Source organism: Polypterus senegalus, chromosome 10 (assembly GCF_016835505.1).
Source record: "Polypterus senegalus isolate Bchr_013 chromosome 10, ASM1683550v1, whole genome shotgun sequence".
Taxonomy (NCBI): Eukaryota; Metazoa; Chordata; class Cladistia; order Polypteriformes; family Polypteridae; genus Polypterus; species Polypterus senegalus.
Genome location: NC_053163.1, coordinates 108,679,282 through 108,701,435, shown reverse-complemented (window position 1 = coordinate 108,701,435; position 22,154 = coordinate 108,679,282). Strand labels below are relative to the sequence as shown.

The 22,154-nt window shown below is 37.4% G+C and overlaps 1 protein-coding gene across 2 annotated transcripts in view; it reads left to right on the top strand.

Annotated features, from left to right (window-relative positions):
* The window catches only part of tenm1 (teneurin transmembrane protein 1), an 844,835-nt gene that overhangs the window by 677,191 nt on the left and 145,490 nt on the right, over positions 1-22,154 (top strand). For both annotated transcript variants that reach the window (XM_039766316.1, XM_039766314.1), the window contains one exon: positions 9,042-9,227. In XM_039766316.1, coding sequence (XP_039622250.1) covers positions 9,042-9,227 — 186 coding nt within the window. The remainder of the gene's footprint in view (positions 1-9,041; positions 9,228-22,154) is intronic.

Sequence of the window (22,154 nt, the reverse complement as noted above, 5' to 3'; positions counted from 1 at the left end):
AAAAACTCTGCAATCCAGATAATTCTACTTGTAATCTACCTGGAAAGTAAAGTAAATACTCTTCTCAAAAGAATTAAAAATTAAGACTTTTTTGTTTTAGACCAACAGATTTCCAACACAAAATTCAAGCCTCCCCCTTTAACAAAAAGTTTGTTCATTTGACCCTCACTTGTTCCAGTAGCATAAGTTCCATTTAATATTTTCAAATTTCAGCTGCAGAATGATGTTGTTGTGGTCGCAGACATGAGATTTTATGACTCCCTCCATTTACTGTACCTAATCTCTTTGAAATGATTTAGAGGACAAAGTGCACTATAGATATATGGATATGCAGGCTGGTCAATCAATAAAAGATAAAAGCCGAAAATGAAGAAATATTAACATCAGCTAACCAAAGTGGCATCGTATTTGACTTCTATGGTTGACTCAAAAAAGGGCAGTGATTGAAACAGAACAAAACACCAGATAACCATGTTTTTATTACATGGCTTATTGGCCTTCCACATTGAATTGATATGTATGAAAAAATGATATCTTTTCAGCAAAACAGAACATATGTTTGCCTTACATATTGAATTCAAGTGAAGGACAGCAATTGGAGATTGAACAGAATGAATAAGATAACTATGTCGGAAAATCTCTTTGACCTACATGATTGGAATGACCAATAAAGAATGATAGAATAGAGACGGGAGTTAAAAGGACCACTTGACAATGAGGATATGTTTGTTTGACCTCATTATTTGAAATAATTAAATAATGTATAATGATGACAAATGAGTGTTCATCTAACAGAAAAGACAAATTGTATTGCTGTGCCTCTGATTTGTGTATTGAGTGTGCAGCAGAGAAGAGATGTCATATGGCAAACTCTCAATGGAAAACATAAGGCAATCTTTACTACCGAGATTCAAAGTTGGTGTGCCATAATATTTTATTGAATAATACTTTGTGTTAAGTCACAATTTCAGGTTAAAACATTTTTGTTAAATTAACATTAAACTACAGTTGAAGTTAAGCATTGTTGTTGTTAAATTAACAGTTAACAAGCACTTCAGATTCTAATTTTACCTATTCTCATAGTCTGTTACAGACTCACTTTTCATTAACTGTAAAGCCATTTATGTCTACATTAATTTTTGCCATAGATCTAAAGAAATATATAACAGAACATTAACAGTGTTAAACTAAACACTGTATTGTTTAATGTAAAATTAAGAAACAATTGGCAAGGGTTCCTTTATAGTGAGCTGCTAAAGGTAAAGGAACATTATCAATAAAAGAATAAAGTCACTTGGCAGAGTGCTCTCTCAGACTGGCACAATGGATTGTGCTCAATTATTTCCTCTCTCCAGGTCTTTGTTTGGCAGGTAGTGCTGTCCAATGTCATGAAGTCTTAATCAGGCCAACAAAGCTGCAGGATATCACCCAGTCTGGTTTACCACGTGTTCCTCGGCTAGTCCTTTAATGTTCTTGGGCACCATAAGTATGTAATGTAAATGAATTCATAGTTAAATAATAGGTAATATGCTTTATAGTGAAGTTCTCCCTGACAGATGCAGTACAAAGCAGGCACAGGAAGAAGTGCAGTGATGCCTGCTGTTCCAAATGAACTGAACTGATTTGCGATGCCCCACTTCTTTAAGCCTAAGTAGTTAAACATCTGAAGGGCAGTACTGTAAGTTCAATTCAGTGTTCAGCTGTCTTCACGCTACACATAGAGGTCAAGTAAAGTTTAAGGATATTAACAGGATGGCATATAGGCTGCATATTGTAATAACAATAGGTCAACTGAATGGGAAAATAATAAAACATGTAATACACGATTACCTTAATTACTATAAATCCCAGTGAACCAATGAATGGGGCTCTTCAAATGGTTTTCTCTATTTTTCCTCTCCTGTCTACCTTTTATACAGTGTTAATTCTTTCATCAGATCCATTTACATTGAAAGTGACTGGTACTTTTTTTACAAGTTTTGAGACTGCCCCGTAGTATTGGTACTTCGTACTGCTGTCTCTTACTTTTCATCATTGGTCTTTCCTATAAATCCTAACCCACTCATAACAAATATTTCTCTATTTTAAGACTTCTACACTGTCTTCCTTACGTTTGCCTGGGAAAGGCAGTTTTCTTTGGGTACAGCACAATACTTGCAAAATGTACGCTTGCATCATGTTGGACATCTCCCCATTCTCTCTCTTTTATTCTGGCAGACTTCTCAACTTAATGTTCAGTGGCGAGGGCCAAAGAGTCCTCTGGCACTAACACTGGGTCATGTAATGTCACTTTCCAACCCACTTAATGCAAACCAGGGTCACTTAACCCAACCAGCATTGGGTGCAAAGCAGGAACAAACCATAGACAGAGCACCAGTCCATCGCAGGGTAATCAAACACACACCCACACTCCAACCACATACTAGAGCCAATTTAATATTGCCAATTCACCAAACCTTTATGTCTTTGGGCAGTGGATGGAAACCAGAGCACCTGGAGGAAGCTCATGCAGAACATGCAGGGAGGACCTGGAACATGAAAGCTGGTCTCCTTACTGCGAGACAGCAATGCTACCATCTGAGCCACTGGGCCACTAGCATTTGGTTTCCCACTGATTTTATATTTTCCTGCAGTTCGGCCTACCATGTGTGCTGCGCCTCTCTCTCCTCAGCTTGCTTGTGCACGTTAATAACACACTCACAATTTCACCTTGTACAGATCTAAGTTTAGTTTTGGGAGAGGTTCAGAAAGGATGTCATTATGTTGTTCTTTTACGTTGTTATAGTGATCAACACATCAAAAAGTAGCCCCTATCTCAGTTTCACTGTCATTAAAAGAAATAAAAAATGAACAACTTTTTAACAATTAGACCCACTTCACTCTACTAAAACACATTAGTCTCCATTTTTGCCTATCTTATACCATTGAAAATGGAAACTTTTGAAAATACACTGCAGGGCTGTATATTTCTGAAAATGCTAGCACACCATTGTAATGTGGATGAGTGAAAAAGGAGACTTTAAAAATGAAGACTTTCATCATTCTTCCATTTGTCTGTGCTTATTTTGTAGTCCAGGCCTGATTAGGTCCTGCTCATTACATTGTTTCATTCCCTGATTGGTCACCCTTGATGGAAGAAACCCATATTCCACTATATTTGACATTGAGGAGTTGCTCTTCATGGCACTTGTTGGGTTACTTACCTATATACAGCTAAATGGCATTTTGTACAGTTTGAGTGCTGCCTCACATGCACAAAAGGCAAATAATATACTGCTACAGTTCTCAGATTATAGTAAATCCTGCATCCAGCAGTGTTCTTGTCCAGTTAAGGATTTTTCTGTTGATTCGTGAATGCCCAGCATCGCTGAACAAGTACATCACATACATTTTTAGTTGTGTTAGTTTTCACAGCAATTCTTACATAAATGATGTGAAAACACTAGCTGTGGATGGAGACTGTTTTTGTATATAAAAAAACACATTTTAAAATGAAAACATAGTAGTGTGGATGAAGCCAATGATCGGCCAGAGCATATAAAGTGTTTATCAGTTTATAAAAGCTGATCTCATTTGTTTCAGTGTAGCGCAATCAAGAAGGGCCTTTGGGAATCTTTCGGTGTGTAAGTGATGAACAGCTGAGATACGGCCTCAAGAGTTTCAAAGTATCTGGCTTGAGTAGTTTTAAGGTGTCTGGTGTAATTCTTTCTAAGTTACTCAGTATAGCAGACTGAAATGTTAAGATTAGCCGGAATTCTTGTAAACAGTCAATCCAGAAAAACTGCAATTTTCTTGAAATTTTCCAAGATATCAGTGCAGGATTCTCAAAGGTAGTTCAAAATTACTGTAAAGTTTGTTAATCGTTATGTTTTTGTACAGCAACTGTTATTTTGCACAGAAATATGTTGTGTTTTTTAAATGTGTCTATGCTATTTTATTGAATACTGACTGTACATTTGAGAGAATTCTTGGCATTCTAGGGAAGGCAAAGAAGTCTTTTAATAATAGAACTAGTAGTATTGTCTTGTGAAATTCTTACTTGCATCTCTGACCAACAAGGCCAAACACACTGCCACTCTTTGGAGCCATGATTTCATTTTTGTTGTGCAACGTCTACACTAACATTTCACTTTGCAGTCATTTGTCAGTATGGATTTATAATGTCAAACCACAGAGATTTGAATTATTCTTGTCTTTGATGTTTGGCTGGATGAGTTTGAGGAATTTAGGTGTCATTTAAGCAAGCCACGAAGAAAAGACAGAATATCCAAAAAGTGTGAAATGAGCTTAGATACAAAGCTCTTGTAAGAAGTGGCCTATAGAAGAAGGCATCCTACACCTGGATGTGTGAGACTTCTTATGTTTAGTGTGCTGGGTTTACTAAAGAGTTAAGACTAAAAGGAAGGTGGAGGCGTTTATGTCACTTTAGTAGAAGCCCACAGTGACATGATGATTGATCATCTGTCCTTGATTAAGAAGCTGTTTATTCTTTAATTGTGCAGACTCCTGTGAAAACCACATTCATCCTCGCCCTCAGCTGTTCTTTTCACATGAAGTCTGTTCTTACTCCTAAATATGCTCAGTCCAGACTGCAAGGTCCATTCTCCTGCAATCAGAGACATCTTTTCAGCAATTGTTTTTTACTCTTTCTTGGCATTTTAGAATTGAAAATTCCAGTCTTTTGTCTCTTTATGTCACCCAAATTAAACTTGGTTGTATCTATGAAAGTTTATTAACTTAGTTAAACATAAAGATGCATTTTTACAATAACCATTTTCAAAGAAAGGAATAATAGCTACAATGTTGAGCATTAAACTGTAAATTCAGTCTCTGCACTGTTAATATGCCACTGCTGTAATATGAAAACAGTGGCATGTACACTTAAAATTGCTTTGGACTAAAGTGATAGTTAAGTGACATAACTTATCAAAGCTTACCCAATCCAGTCCAGGGCTGCAGGAGTCTGGAGACTGTCCACCAACAGCACTGGGTGCAAGGCAGGAACAGAGTATGGCAGAGCACCCAGAGTATGTTGTAGGGCCCCCTTATGCACACATACACACAGATGCCATTTTTGGTCTTGCCAATGAACTGAAAGTGCACGTCTTTACGGAGGTTGGAGGAAAGCCCACGCCAACATGTGAAAATTCCAGTTAAGGGATCCAGGATCGGTCGATATATGTCGCTGCAACACCCTAGTGGTTGAAGAAATGGTTATAAGTTTGCACAGCTGCATGTAACATCCTGCTACTTTATTTAAGAAAGCTGTCTGTGATTTCCATGATGCACTGTTTTATCATTTACTGTCAGCTTTTAATGAGATTCAGCTGAACTAAATTTTATTTGTAAATATGGTACTGTATAGCCTACCTGTCTCATTAACTTTATTAGAAGAAATTAACTGTATCATTTAGTTTATTTCAGTTGTTTAACTGATTTTTTTTTCTCAGCCGTGCTTTGTTCAAATGTGTAGGTGTAAATAGAATGTCACATACTAATAAACTTTTTAAGTACAAAAAGGTGTCTTTCCCTGGAGATCAGAACTTTTTCAAGTTACTAATGACAGACACAAGTGGCAAAACAGATTTCATACAGATCCTAGCATTCAGTACAAATGAATGATTTTCGTAAATTAAAAAGTGAATTTTAAATTCTTATTCAGACCCCCAAGTTCAATTGTCTTTTCTGAGTAAGATTTGGATTTGTCTATACATAAAATAAATACATCTTTACTGTCTGAACTTAGTGTTGTATTTTATATTATACTAGCAATACCTGGACCTCTGGCCCTCAAAGAAGCACCTCTCATTAAACACAGCATCTTGAGACACCCTATGTCACTGTCACTTTTCTCCTAACAAACATATTATGTTCTTGCATGTCCATTCTTTTCATGACAAAAGAAGCCCATACCTCCATTGCGTTGATCGTGTATGACTTTCTGTTGTGCTCAGAGTGAATGGTTTGCATTTACAATGAAAAATGATCAGTCGGCCTGTGCAATGTGCGTCACTGTGAGAAGATGTTGCAGCAATGCACCATGTCTACAACATTGTGCTTATCCTGCCAGCTAGGGTACGTGTCCACATCATCGCTTACTTTGAGAAAGACCCAAAAACGTGGCTGATGGAGCCCATTCCTCCAATTCTTGGTTTGTGTTAAAAGTGTCACTTCATAAGCTTTCGCTTAAGGCCAAGACCAAAACCAAGGTTCAAGGCCCATTCTTTCCTGAGTTTTTGTGGCTCTTAGCATTTTATACATATACTGTATATATATATATATATATGGATGTACATATCCTCACAAAATAAAAAATCATTGACTGTGCAAGTTTCTCTTAAGTTGTTTCTTCAAAATAATCCTTTGGTTACAGTAGCTTTTGTCTAAATTTCTGTACCTCCATTTGCTCTTTTATTTTCCCCCCTAATAGTTCACTGGAAGATTCAAATTGGTGGTTCATTGCTCCAAAAATGATTCATCTACTCTCTATATATATAATCCTAAGCCTAAAAGTGCATCGATTTTGTGCGACGATTTTATGTGACTTTTTATTTCACGTTTTTTTTTGTCACGCTTTAAATCTGGCTTATTTTAAAACCTACATACATTATATAGTATGTTTGCCATCATTCTTTTCAGAGTTTATCGAACCTTAATGTGATGTTAGATTTTCAGATTCTTATTCCATTTTGATATTATAAACTAAAATAACAAGAACTCACGTCCCGCGAGATGAGACTTTGTGCCAACAGATTTAACCACGCTCGAGGCAGAAAGTAAAAGACAAAGAGTAGATGACAAAGACATCCGCTGTACAGGCTTTTAAATGTTTAAAGCATTGTGTGAAATGCAGATCACACGGCATGGCAGCAGCAGCAAGCCAGCAGCTGATAGAGCAAAGAGGAGGTAAAAAAAAAAGAAAACTGTATTTGTTTCTCATTGTATCACCGTTTAAGATGGGGTTTCGGAGGAGCGACTGTGTATCCTCTTCACAACACGAGAGGCAGAGATGCAAAGTAGTTGGCGCATAGCACAGGCAAGTGGGTGTAACAATGCGGGTTCAGCTCCATGCTCCCATCGCTGTTCAGGAGCCCTTGAACCCAACACCGTCAATAATGTCACTGAGATGAGCTAGACAGTGGAGGCAATAACAATTGAGCAAGGGATGGTAAAAATGTGCAAAAGTGCTTTTATTAAGAACAAGCAAGTGTCCATAAAGTGCAGTGATCCAAAGTTGTTCAAATAAATAATCTAACAAAAACGTGGAGATAAAAAAAACAATAAATAGAACAAAAACAATCCTTTAAAAATGTGAAGCGAGCGGGGGTAAGCCACCTAGTAGTGCCATAAAGTACTACTTCCTGAGGTGTCTAGGTTTCGTAGACATATATAATAAACTAGATGCTAAGGAAAAATCTTCTGTTTCCAGTCCTGTTTTATAACTTACCAGTTATCACTGAATCTAACCTGGTGATCAGTGCTGCTTCCATAAGGAATGAGGTACCAGAACCAGGCTTCATGCAGGTACCTCAAAGTACAAATCAACAAACTTAAGGGGAGAGTAATGGATATAGCAGAAAACCTAACCTTACAATAAGTATCTTTCCCAAACTGTTCTGCTATCTGGAGTGATTCTCAACCTAGTGTGCCATTGCATCCTTACATAAGGCTTCCCACCAAATGCTCCACTTTTCCTTATGCTCTTAAAACATTTCCTCCCATCTTGAGAAACTTGTGGATGTTGAACTCAGGTGATCACAGAGGGGTACAGTGTGGTGTAGTGGACAGGACACTGGAAATCTAAATCCCTAGGTGGCTAGTTCAGTCCCTGTCTCTGACTCACCGCGAGACCCTGAGCAAGTCAACTAACTACCATGTGTTCTGAATCTCCAGTAATGTGTTAACTGTACGTTACTTTGACAGTTGTGATTATAATGATTCATTTCTATGTGTCTGTGTGTTTCATGTAATATTTCTTCTTTTTTCATTCTGCTTCCATAGCAATAACCTCATAGTTATATTTGAATATATACACTACATAGAGATCTAGGTAAAGGCTGGCATTCAGATAAACTAATGCTGCCACCATCCAAGTGCCTACTTTAATGTCTTTTGTCCTCTGATCATGTGAAGGCCATGTAGTTAATTTTGCTTAGCTGCAGACATAGATAAGGAGAACAGGAGAAAGATAAATGGGCTAAAGGCAACCAAACCAAAATTCTGACATAAAAGAGGACTGAACTCCTGCCTGCTTCTGACATTATGGAAGCACTGAAGGTGTAGCCATAGACCATTCCTGGCAGGATACCACACAGGGGCATTTATTCTGTTGAGACCTTTGCTCTGGTGTTCTGTGACTGTTGTCGCTTCGTACTACTATTTTATCAAAATGACTCGCATATTTTTATCTTTTATTGATGCCATTACACTCAGTAATCCATTAAGGTCAGTGCTTTTGAATGGTACATAGGTATGTCATTTATTGATTATTATAATTATAATATTATAATGGTATCCTAGTGATGTTGTGTCTTCTAATGCTACTTTGGTGCTGGTATACTAAATAAAGGCTACTGCTGATCAGACTGTATACGCCTTCACACTATTCTTCCTTTAATTAAATTTCTCTAGAATTATAATAATTGATATTTTATGTCATTACTCCACTCTCCAATTAGGCAGTTTAGGTTTTTAAACAATGTCTCCATTATACACTTTTAATTTGTAACTTTTTAATATATTTTTCTCTTGAGTATCAGTTCTTGTACAATCATTTTTTTTTCCCTTCATGTCATTTATGTATCTGTTTTGCCCCATTGTTCTGCAGTTCCATTAGAGAGTTTGCACACTCATACAGTTGTTGTATTTTAAAAATAAAGCATGCATCACCTCTTGACACTGCTACACTTCTGTGTCTCATTCACTCTGTGTCAGTTGGGTTTCATGCCCTGTTAGCGGAGTTTGGTTTCTTGATGCAGTTTTATTTTTCCGGTCATTCAAACTAAACTTACACATTATTTGTCATATCCTTTTTTTGGCAGAGCTGTGCCTGGTGCAATGTGGCAGCCATGGTGTCTGCTCTGGAGGCACATGCCAGTGTGAAGATGGCTGGGAAGGGGCAGCCTGTGATCAACGCGCCTGTCACTCAAGCTGTGCAGAACATGGCCAGTGCAAGGATGGTCGCTGTGAGTGCAGCCCAGGGTGGGAAGGAGAGCACTGCAATATTGGTGAGCAATCATTCATGGGAAGTTTCATTGTGAATTTCTAACTTAGATATTATTTAATTGACCAAAAGAATGTCATTTTAATGTTAACACTTTGCTTAAAGTAAGCTTTTGAGCATTGGGACCAATTCTCCACGTCTATTCCTCCATTCAATAATCTCAGGGCTTTCGACTTAGTTCAAAAACTTTATTTCTCAGGTTTAACTGAGTGTGTGGTTTGCTGATAAGCAAAACCTTTCAAAGTGATGGTAACAAATGGAAATGGTATTACTGTCTTCATCCTTCTGTCAAAGGATGATTGTCACTGGTGTACAATTAGCCACCTCAGCCCAGTGTCAGAGCAGCTTTATCTGTGTGATGCTACTTAAGTTTTATCAGCAGTTGTTTAGCAATTGCTGCTGATTATTGTTGAAATAGCCTGTGCTGTGATGCCAGGGGACACCATGAGATTCCAGGAATAACTTGCTGTGGAACTGTTGCCATCTGAGCCAGGTCTCCACATAATCTCTTCACTGCGGGCTTCCAGTTAAGACAGTGACATGATTACATTCCCCCAACTTGTTTTTATGCATTTTATTAGAGATATTATTTCCTAAGATATAATATCTGATTTTCCTCTACATCATATTGTGTACTACCAAGCTAAAAGCCAGTTTCATTTAACATCAGCTAAGGGTCATCAAAAAATCTTCAACTTTATCCTAGAAATATTTGAAAAAACTGTTTACTGCAGCTGCAATACTGAGAAATTAATAGGAAGAAATTTAGAAGTTTTTATAAGAATTTGCCATTCAAAACACTGTAAAACAATATATTGTCAAAATCTGAATATTTCCTACAGACTACTTTTAATCACTTTCCTAAGTTACATTGTCCACTTATCTGTGCTCTCTATGTGAACAAAAAGTGGCAACAATTTAGGAAAGAGGCTACCGAGGTGCATGTATTAGTCAGGTATTGTCATCTAGTGAGACCTTAGCAAAGGCTTTCTTTTATCTTAATAACACAATGAACAATAAAGAACTACCTTTAGTACATTTATTAGTCCCATTTTGCAATGCACAAGACATTCACAAATAATGTAAGAAATATGTTACTGCTATAGGTCATCCTCTTTGTGCTGTGCCATCTGTTGGAATGACAAATGCAATGCATTTTATTACTACATTACTACTAAATTTTATTACTTACTGGATTACAAAATAACACACACACACACACTTTTTTCCCATGCAGAGCCTGGTCTGTATACAGGGTCCATATGTATTGTATATTGTTCATATGCATACAGTATATACAGTGGATTCAGAAAATATTTAGACCCCTTCACTTTCTGCACATTTTATTTTGTTGTAGAATTAATCTGAAATGGATACATTTGTAATTTTTGCTCATCAGTCTAAACTGAACATTTTTTTCAGAAGGGGTGTCAAAAATGTTAAAAATCAAAATGGAAATATTTCAATTACATGGGTACTCTGACCGTTAATTGAGTACTTTGTAGGTGCCCTTACAGCTTCAGGTCTTCTTGGCTACGTCATTACAAGCTTTGCACGCCTGGATTTAGGCACTTTATCCTGTTCTTCCTGACAGATTCTTTTAAGCTCCGTTTGATTGGATAGCAAGTAGGCCTCGGTAAAAATATAGATTTTCCAATTAATTGTTATTTTTTTATTTAAACGATTCAATATCGATTCTTAAAGTCTCAAGATTGATTTTGTAAATCTCTATCCTGCTCAATTACTATATGTGGATCTCTGTTTGTGGTGTTATGAATAATCAAGTATTGCTTCTTAAATGTCATTCCATGTTTTTGCATATGTTATAAAGTCACTATGTAGACACCCTTCAAATAAAGTGTTACTGAAATTTGTCACATTACATTAATGTTCTCTATGCATGGTTAAATAATCTCTAAATAAACCAGCACTTCAAATGTATCAGTGCACACCAATTCAGTCAAGGTAATATCGATACCAAATTAAAATCGGGATATTGTGAATCAAAATCATATCGAATTGGGACAGATATCAGTGCAGATATCCAGCCCTAATAGCAAGCATAGGCAGTCTTCAGGACACTCCACAAATGTTCTGCGGTGTTTAAGTCTGGGCCACATGAAGACAGTCCAAAGCTGAAAGGTGAATCGTCACCTTAGTCCGTAGCCATGTGCCCTCTGGGGCAGGTTTTCTTCAAGGATCTCTCTGTAGTTGGCAGTGTTTTTCTAGTTAAGATATTTTTTATTTTTTACTTAGTTTTTGATTTTATGTTTTAGCTTTCCTGTGGTGGGCTGGCGCCCTGCCCGGGATTTGCTCCTGCCTTGTGCCCTGTGTTGGCTGGGATTGGTGCCAGCAGACCCCCGTGACCCTGTGTTAGGATATAGCGTGTTGGAAAATGACTGACTGACTGACTGTTTTAGTTTTCATTTACTTTTAGCTTATCTCCACATTTTGTTTGTATCTTTCCATTTTCAAATTTTATTTTTTATTCTTTTTTATTATTTGATTAAATTTTCAGCAATTAACTTTCAGTTTCTGTTACATTTTATTTGTTTTATATTACTCACCAAAAATGTTCACAAGGACACAGTTTTTCAAGTGTAAAAATGCAGTTTTCTTTATAGATTTCAAATTGTAAATCTTTCATGTTGTACCTGTCAACTTAATCCAACTGTCTGTGACAGAACTCCATTTTCTCCTGATAATGTGACAGTTCAAGGCTTCCAGAATAATCAAAAAATAAAATAATCAAATAACAAGTGGGCTCTGATGTCATTTGTTAGCTTAACCTATAACAAGTTCAAGTAAATAGTTATTATATTTCAAAAACACTTTCTTTTTTATTTTTGCAATTCCTTTTGCCAGCAGTACGATCACCATATACTCATATTTTATATTTATTTTTGATATCTCCTGATGTGGACTATATGTCATCTATCCATACTGAAGCAATGAAAGTGTGTGTGTGTTTTTTTTCAGGGAATTCTTAATTTTTTAAATCCCGTTGAACTCACTGTTAACTGGGTTAATAGCAATGACAGCAGAAATGGAAGTGAAAGTTTTTCCATGTACACTGCATTTCTACAACCAAACCATTTACATTAAATACTGAACATCTCTTATAGCAACATATCAGATCATTCAATTAATAAGCAACACATAAAACCTGTAGACAAATCTAGGAGGATGCAATTTAACAACACATATTGGAATAAAGATTTTGGCAATTGAGAATCCTTATTGATACCCTTCTAATATTAAGGTATTAAACAGTTAGACACACTCAGTCCATATACACAAAGGGAGAACATACAGTACAAACTCTGTACAGACACTGACCAGGCTTACAATCACACTTAAACCTATGGCACTGGGTAATAATAATAATAATAATAATACATTTACTTATATAGCTCCTTTCAAATGCTTAAAGTGGCTCACAAATAGTCAAAGGAATACAAAAGCAAAGATGACATTAATAACACAGGATACAATCTATTCTTTAACATTAATAAATAGTTGAAAGTCAAGGTTTTTGATTAGATTAATTAGATTAAGAAACAAAAAGAAAAAAAAGAAGAAAGCCATGAACAAAATTCAATTTGAATATGCTTACTAGGAATAAATGTTGATGTCACCTTCATCCACGACGATATGTATAAGGAACAATAAATAGGAAAAGAGTGGATTTCATTATCAGGTTTACAGCCACATGCTAGACGGTTAGTGTGCTAGATCTCTGGCCCACTGTAAAGTAACACTCAGGCGGAAATCCCTGTTAAAAACTTTGCAACACCGCGTCTTTACAAATAGAGTATATTAAGATGATAGCAATCAACCCATTTGTTATCAATGTAGAAATTTCACGTAGAGAAGCTCATCATGATAAGTGTGACGAAATGCACACTGCAACACTGCACTGCCTACGTTAAAACATCAGTAATAATAATCCGATTAAAACTAAACGTATGCATGTAATGTTGGCACAATTACTGAATGCTACTGAGAAGGTTCAGTCAATAGGGAAGTAATACCTTTTTGGCATTTAATGAAAACATTTTTTCCATTCTAAATACTGACGGAATATGAAACGTGGGGTGGCTATTTGATCTTGACAAATCCTCCATTTCTCTAATTTTCAAACTATTTGGCTGCATTTTACAAATAAATGTGTGGCATGTTTTAATTTAATTACCTTTTCATTGACGTTTACTAAAAGCTGCTTGCCATTCACCGACAGCAAAACATCTGTGATTGACAGTGAATTTTGGCCAATGAAATCCACAAAAAAGTTATTAACAAGTGATGATGCTTTGGTATTTGCTCCATTGCTAGGAGGGAAAGCTGACAGGTGGATGCAAAGGCCAATGAAATCCACAGATTCAGACACCAGCAGAAAGGTATGCTCCATGGTATTAGGCAGGTGATGACCAGTGCATTGTCTTCTCCAGAAATATGGCTTGAAGTTCTCTCCAAATAGTTCAGTTTTTAGTCTCATGACACCTGAGAACCTTGTTTCTCTTGCTGTTTGAGTCCTACAAATGTAGTCATATGTCTTTTATTCCAGAGTGGAATCTTTCTAGTCACTCTGTCATAAATGCCTAATTAATGGAATGCTGCAGTGATGATTGTCCTTCCAACAGATTCTCCCATCTCACTAGAGGACTACTGAAGCTCTGTTATTGTAACCAAGGGGCTTTTGGTTACCTTCCTGACCAAAGCCCTTCATGCCTGGGCAGATAGTCAACTCGAGGAAATGTCCTGGGGGTTCCAAACTTATTAATTTTATTATATTTCACAATTATTGAGAGCACTGTGCTCCTGGGAACTCTCAAAGCTTTAAATATTGTTTTATCCCCTTGCCCTGATTCATGCCTAAGCACAATTGAGTTGCAGAGGTCTACTGAAAGTTCCTTGCACTTCATGCCTTAGTTTTTATCCTGACATGCAGTGTGAATTGTGGAACTTTAAATACACAGGCATATGATTTCTCTATGTCCAGCCAATTCAATTTGCCTCAGGTGGACTCTAATTGAGTTCTAGACACATCTCAGGGATAATGAAAGCAAATAGGGTGCACCTCAGTACAATTTGGACTGCTATAGCAATGGGTCTAAATACAGTACATGTATTAATCAGAGATTTCAGTTTTAAGATTTTTAATACATTTTCAAACCTTTCTGAAAGCATGTTTTTTCTTTGTCATTATGGGTTATTGAGTATAGATTGGCGTAACAAAAGGGCCAATTTAACCATGAAAAAAAAAAAATATATATATATAATATAGTGAAAAGATCGCTGTACAGTGCCTGACCCAGCACAGACTTACACAGAGGCAACAAAAGCACTTAAACTACAACACACAACCCTTCTGGCACCACCACTCCTCCCTGGCAACCTCATCCTCTTCCTCCCGATTCTGGCCCTGAGTGGTGGTTCCCCATCCTTTTTATAGCCCACCCGGAAGTGCTCCAGGTGCTTGATCACCTGTTACTGATTGCACTTCCAGGTGGGGCTGTAGAGTTGTCCAAGCTTGCTCCAGGATCCATGCAGCACTCCCTGGCGGCCACCCCAGATCCCCACAGGGTTGTAGAGTACTCCATCTCCCATGGAACCCTGCGGGAAAGTGAGGCACCATCGTCAGCCAGGTAGGCTGCCACCAACCGTCCCGGGGGAGGTACTGACGAGCCCATGGCTGCTCCCCCGGAACATAAGTCGAAGGGGTGAACTGGCCGGGCATGGGACCTGGTCACTAGCCACAATATATATATATATATATATATATATATATATATATATATATATATATATATATATATATATATATATATATCAGTAAGCATGGTTCCGTCATGAGGTTGCTGGAAAGGGGTGTGTATGCAGAAGGACGAAAGTCCAAGTGCTTCCAGTCTTGCTATATGGTTGTGAGACATGGATGCTATCCAGTGACCTGAGATGATGACTGGACTCCTTTGGTACTGTGTCTCTCCAGAGAATCCTTGGGTACCATTGGTTTGACTTTGGATCGAATGTGCGGTTGCTCATGGAGTGCCGAATGAGGCACATTACCTGCATTGTGAGGGATCGTCAGTTACGGCACTACGGCCATGTGGCGTGTTTCCCCGAGGGTGATCCAGCTCATACGATTCTCATTGTTGGGGACCTGAGTGGCTGGATCAGGCCAAGGGGTCGCCCACGTAACACCTGGCTGCAGTAGATAGAGGGTCATTTCCGGAGGGTAGGACTGGACTGTGCATCTGCCTGGGGGGGGTTGCAAACCAGGATCCAGAGTTGTTTCGTTGTGTGGCAACGCACTGTACCAATGCATGCACCCCAGCTTGACTTGACTTGATGGTTCCGTCTCTCTCTCTCTAATTTTATCATTAAGAAACTAAAGGCTCTTAATTTATTACCACAATAACCACTGATCATATTACATGTAGATATGTATGCTATACAATACATGTTCTGTGTTTTATGATTTACATAATATGTAATAGTTCCAAATTATTTATTTTATTATTATACTTTATTAATCCCAAAGGAAATTACTTGTTTTTTTGCCTACCCCTTGGGGTCAGAGTGCAGGGTCAGCCATTGTACAGCGCCCCTGAAGCAATTGAAGGTTAAGGGCCTTGTTCAAGGGCCCAGCAGAGTAGCATCTCTTTTGGCAGTGACTGGGATTCGAATTGGGAACCTTCAGGATGCCAGCACAGATCCTTTGCCTCAGAGCTACCACTCTGCCCTAAATTTATTGCATACAGTATATGTGATTTTTATGTCTACAACAGTCTGTTTGATGCATGTGCCAGATTAGCAAATTTTATGTTTTTGACTGAGCAACTCATATTTTGCACACTTAACAACGTCTGGAATTCTTCTTTCTCTGCAGTCTAGAAATGTATTTTATAGAGCAGGGGCGGCTCTACCATCAGGGCATTCTGGGTGTGCACCCAGGGGCTCGTGATGGCAAGGAGCCTTCTTAGTTAACCCGCAGCTCAATGAAACTATTGAGTCTCTGTGTGCCAAACAGAAAAGTAGGATATACTGTGCGGCATTAAACTATGAGGATCCACACACTGCAGTGTTAAAAGTTTAATCTACTTTCGATTAAAGAGCTAAGTCACCTGGGGACCTGTGGAGGTCTTAATCCAGGCTTGTTACAGGGTCAGCATCAGGAAAAAATCTGTAAGCAGTGTTTGAAATGAGGGTGTTGATATTTCAGTAAAAATAGAACTGTTGTGACTACTCCACAAAACTTTCACTTTCATTCCCAATAAACAGTAAAGTAATATCTTGAGAATAAAATGTAGCATTATAATATCACACATGCATCTTCCATCCATCTTCCTAAGCTATTTATCCAGGGCAGGATCACAGGGAAACTGGAGCCTGTTACAGAAACAGTCTCCTTGTTGTAAAGTAGTAACACTACGACTCCACTGTTGTGCAGACCAGTTGACATTCTATTATCCTGTTACTAACTTCTGTTCAGAAAGTAATATGACTCGATTTAACTTCCTCTAACTTGTAAAAAAAATGAAAACACATACAAGGATAACTCAGATGACGTATTTATAAATGTTAATGCAAAATGAACACACTGAGCATGGAATACCCACAATTATTATAATTTGGAAGATAAGTTTGCTTGCTAATCAAAAATGCAAACTTACAACAAACATAAAAATGACCAATAATGCAATTTCTCCCCTTAATTGATACATGTACATTGAGTAATTCACACAAACAGAAACTATGATGGCTGCTGTCTTTATTCCTGCTAAAAAGATTTTACTATATTGATACAATGGTGTGAAATGCATGGATGAGCACTCACACTGCATGGATGTAACGCTTCTGGTTTGAATTAGTGTTCGGTGTAGTTTTTTGACAAATAACAATATATGAATATTTTTCATTGAAGTAGATGAAGCTGTGTTTCCTAATATGGTATCACTGCAGCTGTGATCTTCATCAGCCTGCTGCTTGTCAGTTCATATGGAGTGCAACGAAACAACAAACGTTTTATGAGACTTTGTTTAGCACTCACCTGTTTTTCCAGTGAGGCAGATGGACACATTGCAAGTGCAGCACATAGCAGGATGGCCTTTTCATGTGCAATTTAGTGTTTTATCTTTTGATGTTGTACTGACATCATTGTCATTCAAGCAAACCACTTCCAAACAGCAAACCTAAAAATACCAGTCTTAAACCTGTCCTGTTAGGATCTTCACTCCACTCTCATCACCACCACCACTACCACCAGACATATGGGTGAAGTCGACATAGTCAGGTATAGAAAAATCAGTAAAGATATTATGCATGTTTTTAGTGGTCAGAAGAATTTATGGGAAAGCAAATAAAAGTACTGAGCATTGGTTTTGCATATTGAATTTTCATAAATATCAAATCAAACATTGAATCTATTGCCCAGCCCTAGGTCATCCTAAACATTTTTTCCCTCTTTCTATTTGGATAGTATGGCTTACACATGTTCACATCATTCCAATATCTTTTTGTTCTTTCTTTCTTTGCTCCCACTCACATTCTTACTCAAGACTGAACGTTTCCCAGGTATTGGTAGCCTTTGAATTTCATCTCACAGTACCTTTTGGGCCATATCCACAAATCATTTGTATTTCTACAGCTACAAGGTTCTTCAAAATTGAGATTCTTCTGGTAGGCCTTAGTGTTTCTGTATCTTTGTGGTCTTCTCAGTCTTAAAGGTGCGATATCTCCAAGGCAGCTTCTCTTTAGAAGGGTATTGACATGTAAGTAAGAGTCCTCCAATCAGCCTGGAGAACTATTTGAGCTTTAGATTGCAAGGACTAATGAGACCATCAGTCCAGTGAATTCCATAATGTTCTCTCTCTCTCGCTGATACTACATTACACTGTCTCTGGTGGTCCATTGATTCCAGACTGTATCACCAGTGGTGGATGTTGACTGCCACAAGTATTCTTTACGAGCTATTTCCAAAAGGCTTAAACACCAGGACCAAGCTTTTCACTCAGAGAAGCAATCAAAACATTCTCTTGAAGACTACAAATACAGACAGAAACACAGATTCCTTGGAATGGTTGAAAATGCAAGGGGTCACCTCGTAAACAGTTGGCCAGCTTACAAAGAAAAATCTGTGCAATCCTGTCTTAAGTAGTGAAAGGAAGTTGTAATCTGTCATGAACGTGCACCTAAGTCAGTCGATGAATTTGAATTCCTTGCACATAAGCTGAAGTATCATTAGCTGTTATGCTTAATTTCATACATGTGTTGTGAATGCCTTTCTCCCTATTTTTTTCTTAATTACATTTACAAACACAAAAAAATTTAATTCAATTGATGGAAGTTCAGCTGTTTTTTATATATTCTGTGGCTTTTCTTTAGTCACAAAATATAAAATGTGCTTTTTAATTTAATGTTTTCCAAACAATACAAAAGCAATTTAGGAAAAAGTCATAATATTGTAAACCAAAAACACATGAAAATGATTGAGCTATTATTTTTTCACATCAGAGCAATATAACCTGTCCTTATTTTTGTAATTCTAAATACCCGTATTGTGTTTTTGCAGATGTAATAAACACAACGACCCAATCACATGAGCTGGCATTCTCTTATACTTTTGTACTGTATTAGCAAAGAGAGCTGCAAGAGCCTGAGTGTTTCATTTGGGCTCCACATGATTTGCACATCCCATAGTGTGCGTGTGTACAGTACACAATTATGAACTGGCACTGACTAAGCACTGTGCTTTTTCATAATCATTGATGTATGCAAATGAATTAAGTTTATTAAAAAAAAGTGATCAATTTATGTTAAGACTTATCCTGGGTGTTTCTTGAAGAAGACAAGAACTCGACCCCATACTGCTCTTCAAAGTGTCCATTCTGCTTTGATTATAGCAGAACATCAATACTTTGATTATCACTGTGGTGCTTATTCAGGCATCAAAAATCTCAATTTTCATCTGTGAAATTAGCCTTTTAAAGGTTTTCTAAACTTGTTTATGATCTGAAAAATGAGCTTTTTGGCCTTTTTAAAGTATTGTTCTGAACTGGTTTATTAGCAATCGTACATTTTAAGATCTTATGACTTTGAAATTGTCCACCCATCCTCGGGTAACACTCTGTTGTCTTTAAGAGGTGGTAGGATGCAACTTTCACCACAGATGTTTATTAAAGAGGGCCCAAGTGTTTAGTCTCCTGGTTGTAATGAAGCTATGAAATTCTATTTTCTACTCTCTGAGGTTTTAATTATTTCCCTCTAATAGCAACAGCAAATTCAGAAATTGTGCTTGAGTCATAGCATTGCTGTTCAAGAGGGTTGCCACTGTGGTCCTTCAACTGTCTATTTTTTATGTCAGCCAGAATTACATCTGCAAGATGGAATGAATTGGAATCTAAAATTGTTTCTGGATGTTTGTTCATATTGGCCCAAGACAAATAATCAGACATCAATTATTAATGCATTCTCCTTCAGTGAATATACTGTACACATAATATTCCCAACTGTGAGGCAGCACAGTATAGCGACAGACATATAAGCGAAGGCTGTGAAGATGCTGTCCGCCCCAACTCTCTTCTGATACTCCTGCAGATACTTTATTCTCCTGTCCCTAACCCGATGAGCTGTGGAGATCTGAAATTTGACAAAACGTTAAGAATGCATGAGGGTGAAAAACATGGGTTAAGTCCCAACTATATTTTAATTTCCTGCTTGCTAATTAATATTAACTCTACTCAAAATGTTTCTGAAAGAGTGCATCCTAATAAAATAAAAGAAACTGTTTAGGACATTGGCTACACTAAAATTTAGTATTATAAAATCACACATGCATATTCCATCCATCCATCGTCCTAAGTTTTTTATCCAGGGCACAATCACGGGGAAGCTGGAGCCTGTTACAGAGCCAAAGGACGTAAACCCCAGTCTCCTTGTTGTAAAGTTGATATTCTATTATTATAATTTGGAAGATACGTTTGCTTGCTAATCAAAAATGCAAACTTACAACAAACATAAAAATGACCAATAATGCAATTTCTCCCCTTAATTGATACATGTACATTGAGTAATTCACACAAACAGAAACTATGATGGCTGCTGTCTTTATTCCTGCTAAAAAGATTTCACTATATTGATACAATGGTGTGAAATGCATGGATGAGCACTCACACTGCATGGATGTAACGCTTCTGGTTTGAATTAGTGTTCGGTGTAGTTTTTTGACAAATAACAATATATGAATATTTTTCATTGAAGTAGATGAAGCTGTGTTTCCTAATATGGTATCACTGCAGCTGTGATCTCCATCAGCCTGCTGCTTGTCAGTTCATATGGAGTGCAACGAAACAACAAACGTTTTATGAGACTTTGTTTAGCAGTCACCTGTTTTTCCAGGGAGGCAGATGGACACATTGCAAGTGCAGCACATAGCAGGATGGCCTTTTCATATGTAATTTAGTGTTTTATCTTTTGATGTTGTACTTAATTCCTTGTCATTCAAGCAAACCTAAAAATACCAGTGTTAAACCTTTCCTGTTAGGATCTTCACTCCACTCTCACCTCCACCACCACTACCACAAGACAACATGGATGAATCCGAAATAGTCAGGTATAGAAAAAGCAGTGAGGATTTTGTCCATGTTTTTAGTGTTCAGATGAATTTATGGGAAAGCAAATAAACGTAGTGAACATTGGTTTTGCATATTGATTTTTCATAAATATCAAATCAACATTGAATCTATTGCCCAGCCGTAGGTCATCCTAAATATTTTTTCCCTCTTTCTATATGGATAGCATGGCTGTTCACGTCTTTTCAATATCTCTTCTTTCTTTATTCCCTCTCACATTCTTACTCAAGGCTAAAAGTTTCCCAGGTATTGGTAGCCTTTGAATTTCATCTCACGGTACCTTCTGGGCCATATCCACAAATCATTTGTATTTCTACAACTACAAGGTTCTTAAAATTGAGATTCTTCCAGTGGCTCTTAGTGTTTCTGTATCTCTGTGGTCTTCTGAGTCTTAAAGGTACTATATCTCCAAGGCAGCTTCTCTATAGAAGGGTACAGAAATGTAAGTAAGAGTCCTCCAATCAGCCTGGAGAACGTTGGCTGGCAAACAGCTTAAACGAAAACCTCACTGTTGTGAGAGACCATTAGAGCTTTAGATTGTGAGGAGTGATGACGCTTGTCCACTTTTTTGTAACAGACTCAGTCCAATGAATTCCATAATGTTCTCTTTCTCTCTGATACTGCATTCCTCTCTCTCTAGTTCATCCTAATAAAATAATAGAAACTGTTTAGGACATTGGCTACACTAAAATTGAGGAAATAAAAGCAAGGAAAAGTATTTACTTGAATATCAACTTGTTAACACCAGACTTGAACCCCATATTCCTAAACTTTCAATTTATCCTTCATCACTGCAGTCTCTGATTATTAATCAATCATTTAAAATATTAAGTTATTCTGAGTATTACAATGGACTTTCTTAGTTTGCACACCTATGACTAATGTCATAGGTACTCATAGTGCACAGGATGCTGAGATGTTCATTTCTGCTGCAGCCCCTTGCTAAGTGAAGAACTAATTTTCTTACATGTAACTGCCTTCTACTGGAGTAGTTTCCCCACTTATTGTTTCTGCCCTCATACGTTTTCCTCTTCCCCTTTCAATTTTTTGAAATGTATTTTCTCCATCTCTCTGCTCTCCTGTATTATATGATTTGCTCTTTTTTGCATCAATTAGTTAGTTAGGGTAGAGAAGGGCATGCAGTGAAAGCCAATCATGATGTCTACACTCCAATTCCTCTCTTTCATTTGCCATCTTACAGTTTATGGTCCAAGAGCACAGAGATCTCTGTTAGTCCCAACGGTCAATTCATCCCAATCGGCATTGCTAGAACCTGTTTAATTTTTTTGAACTCAAAG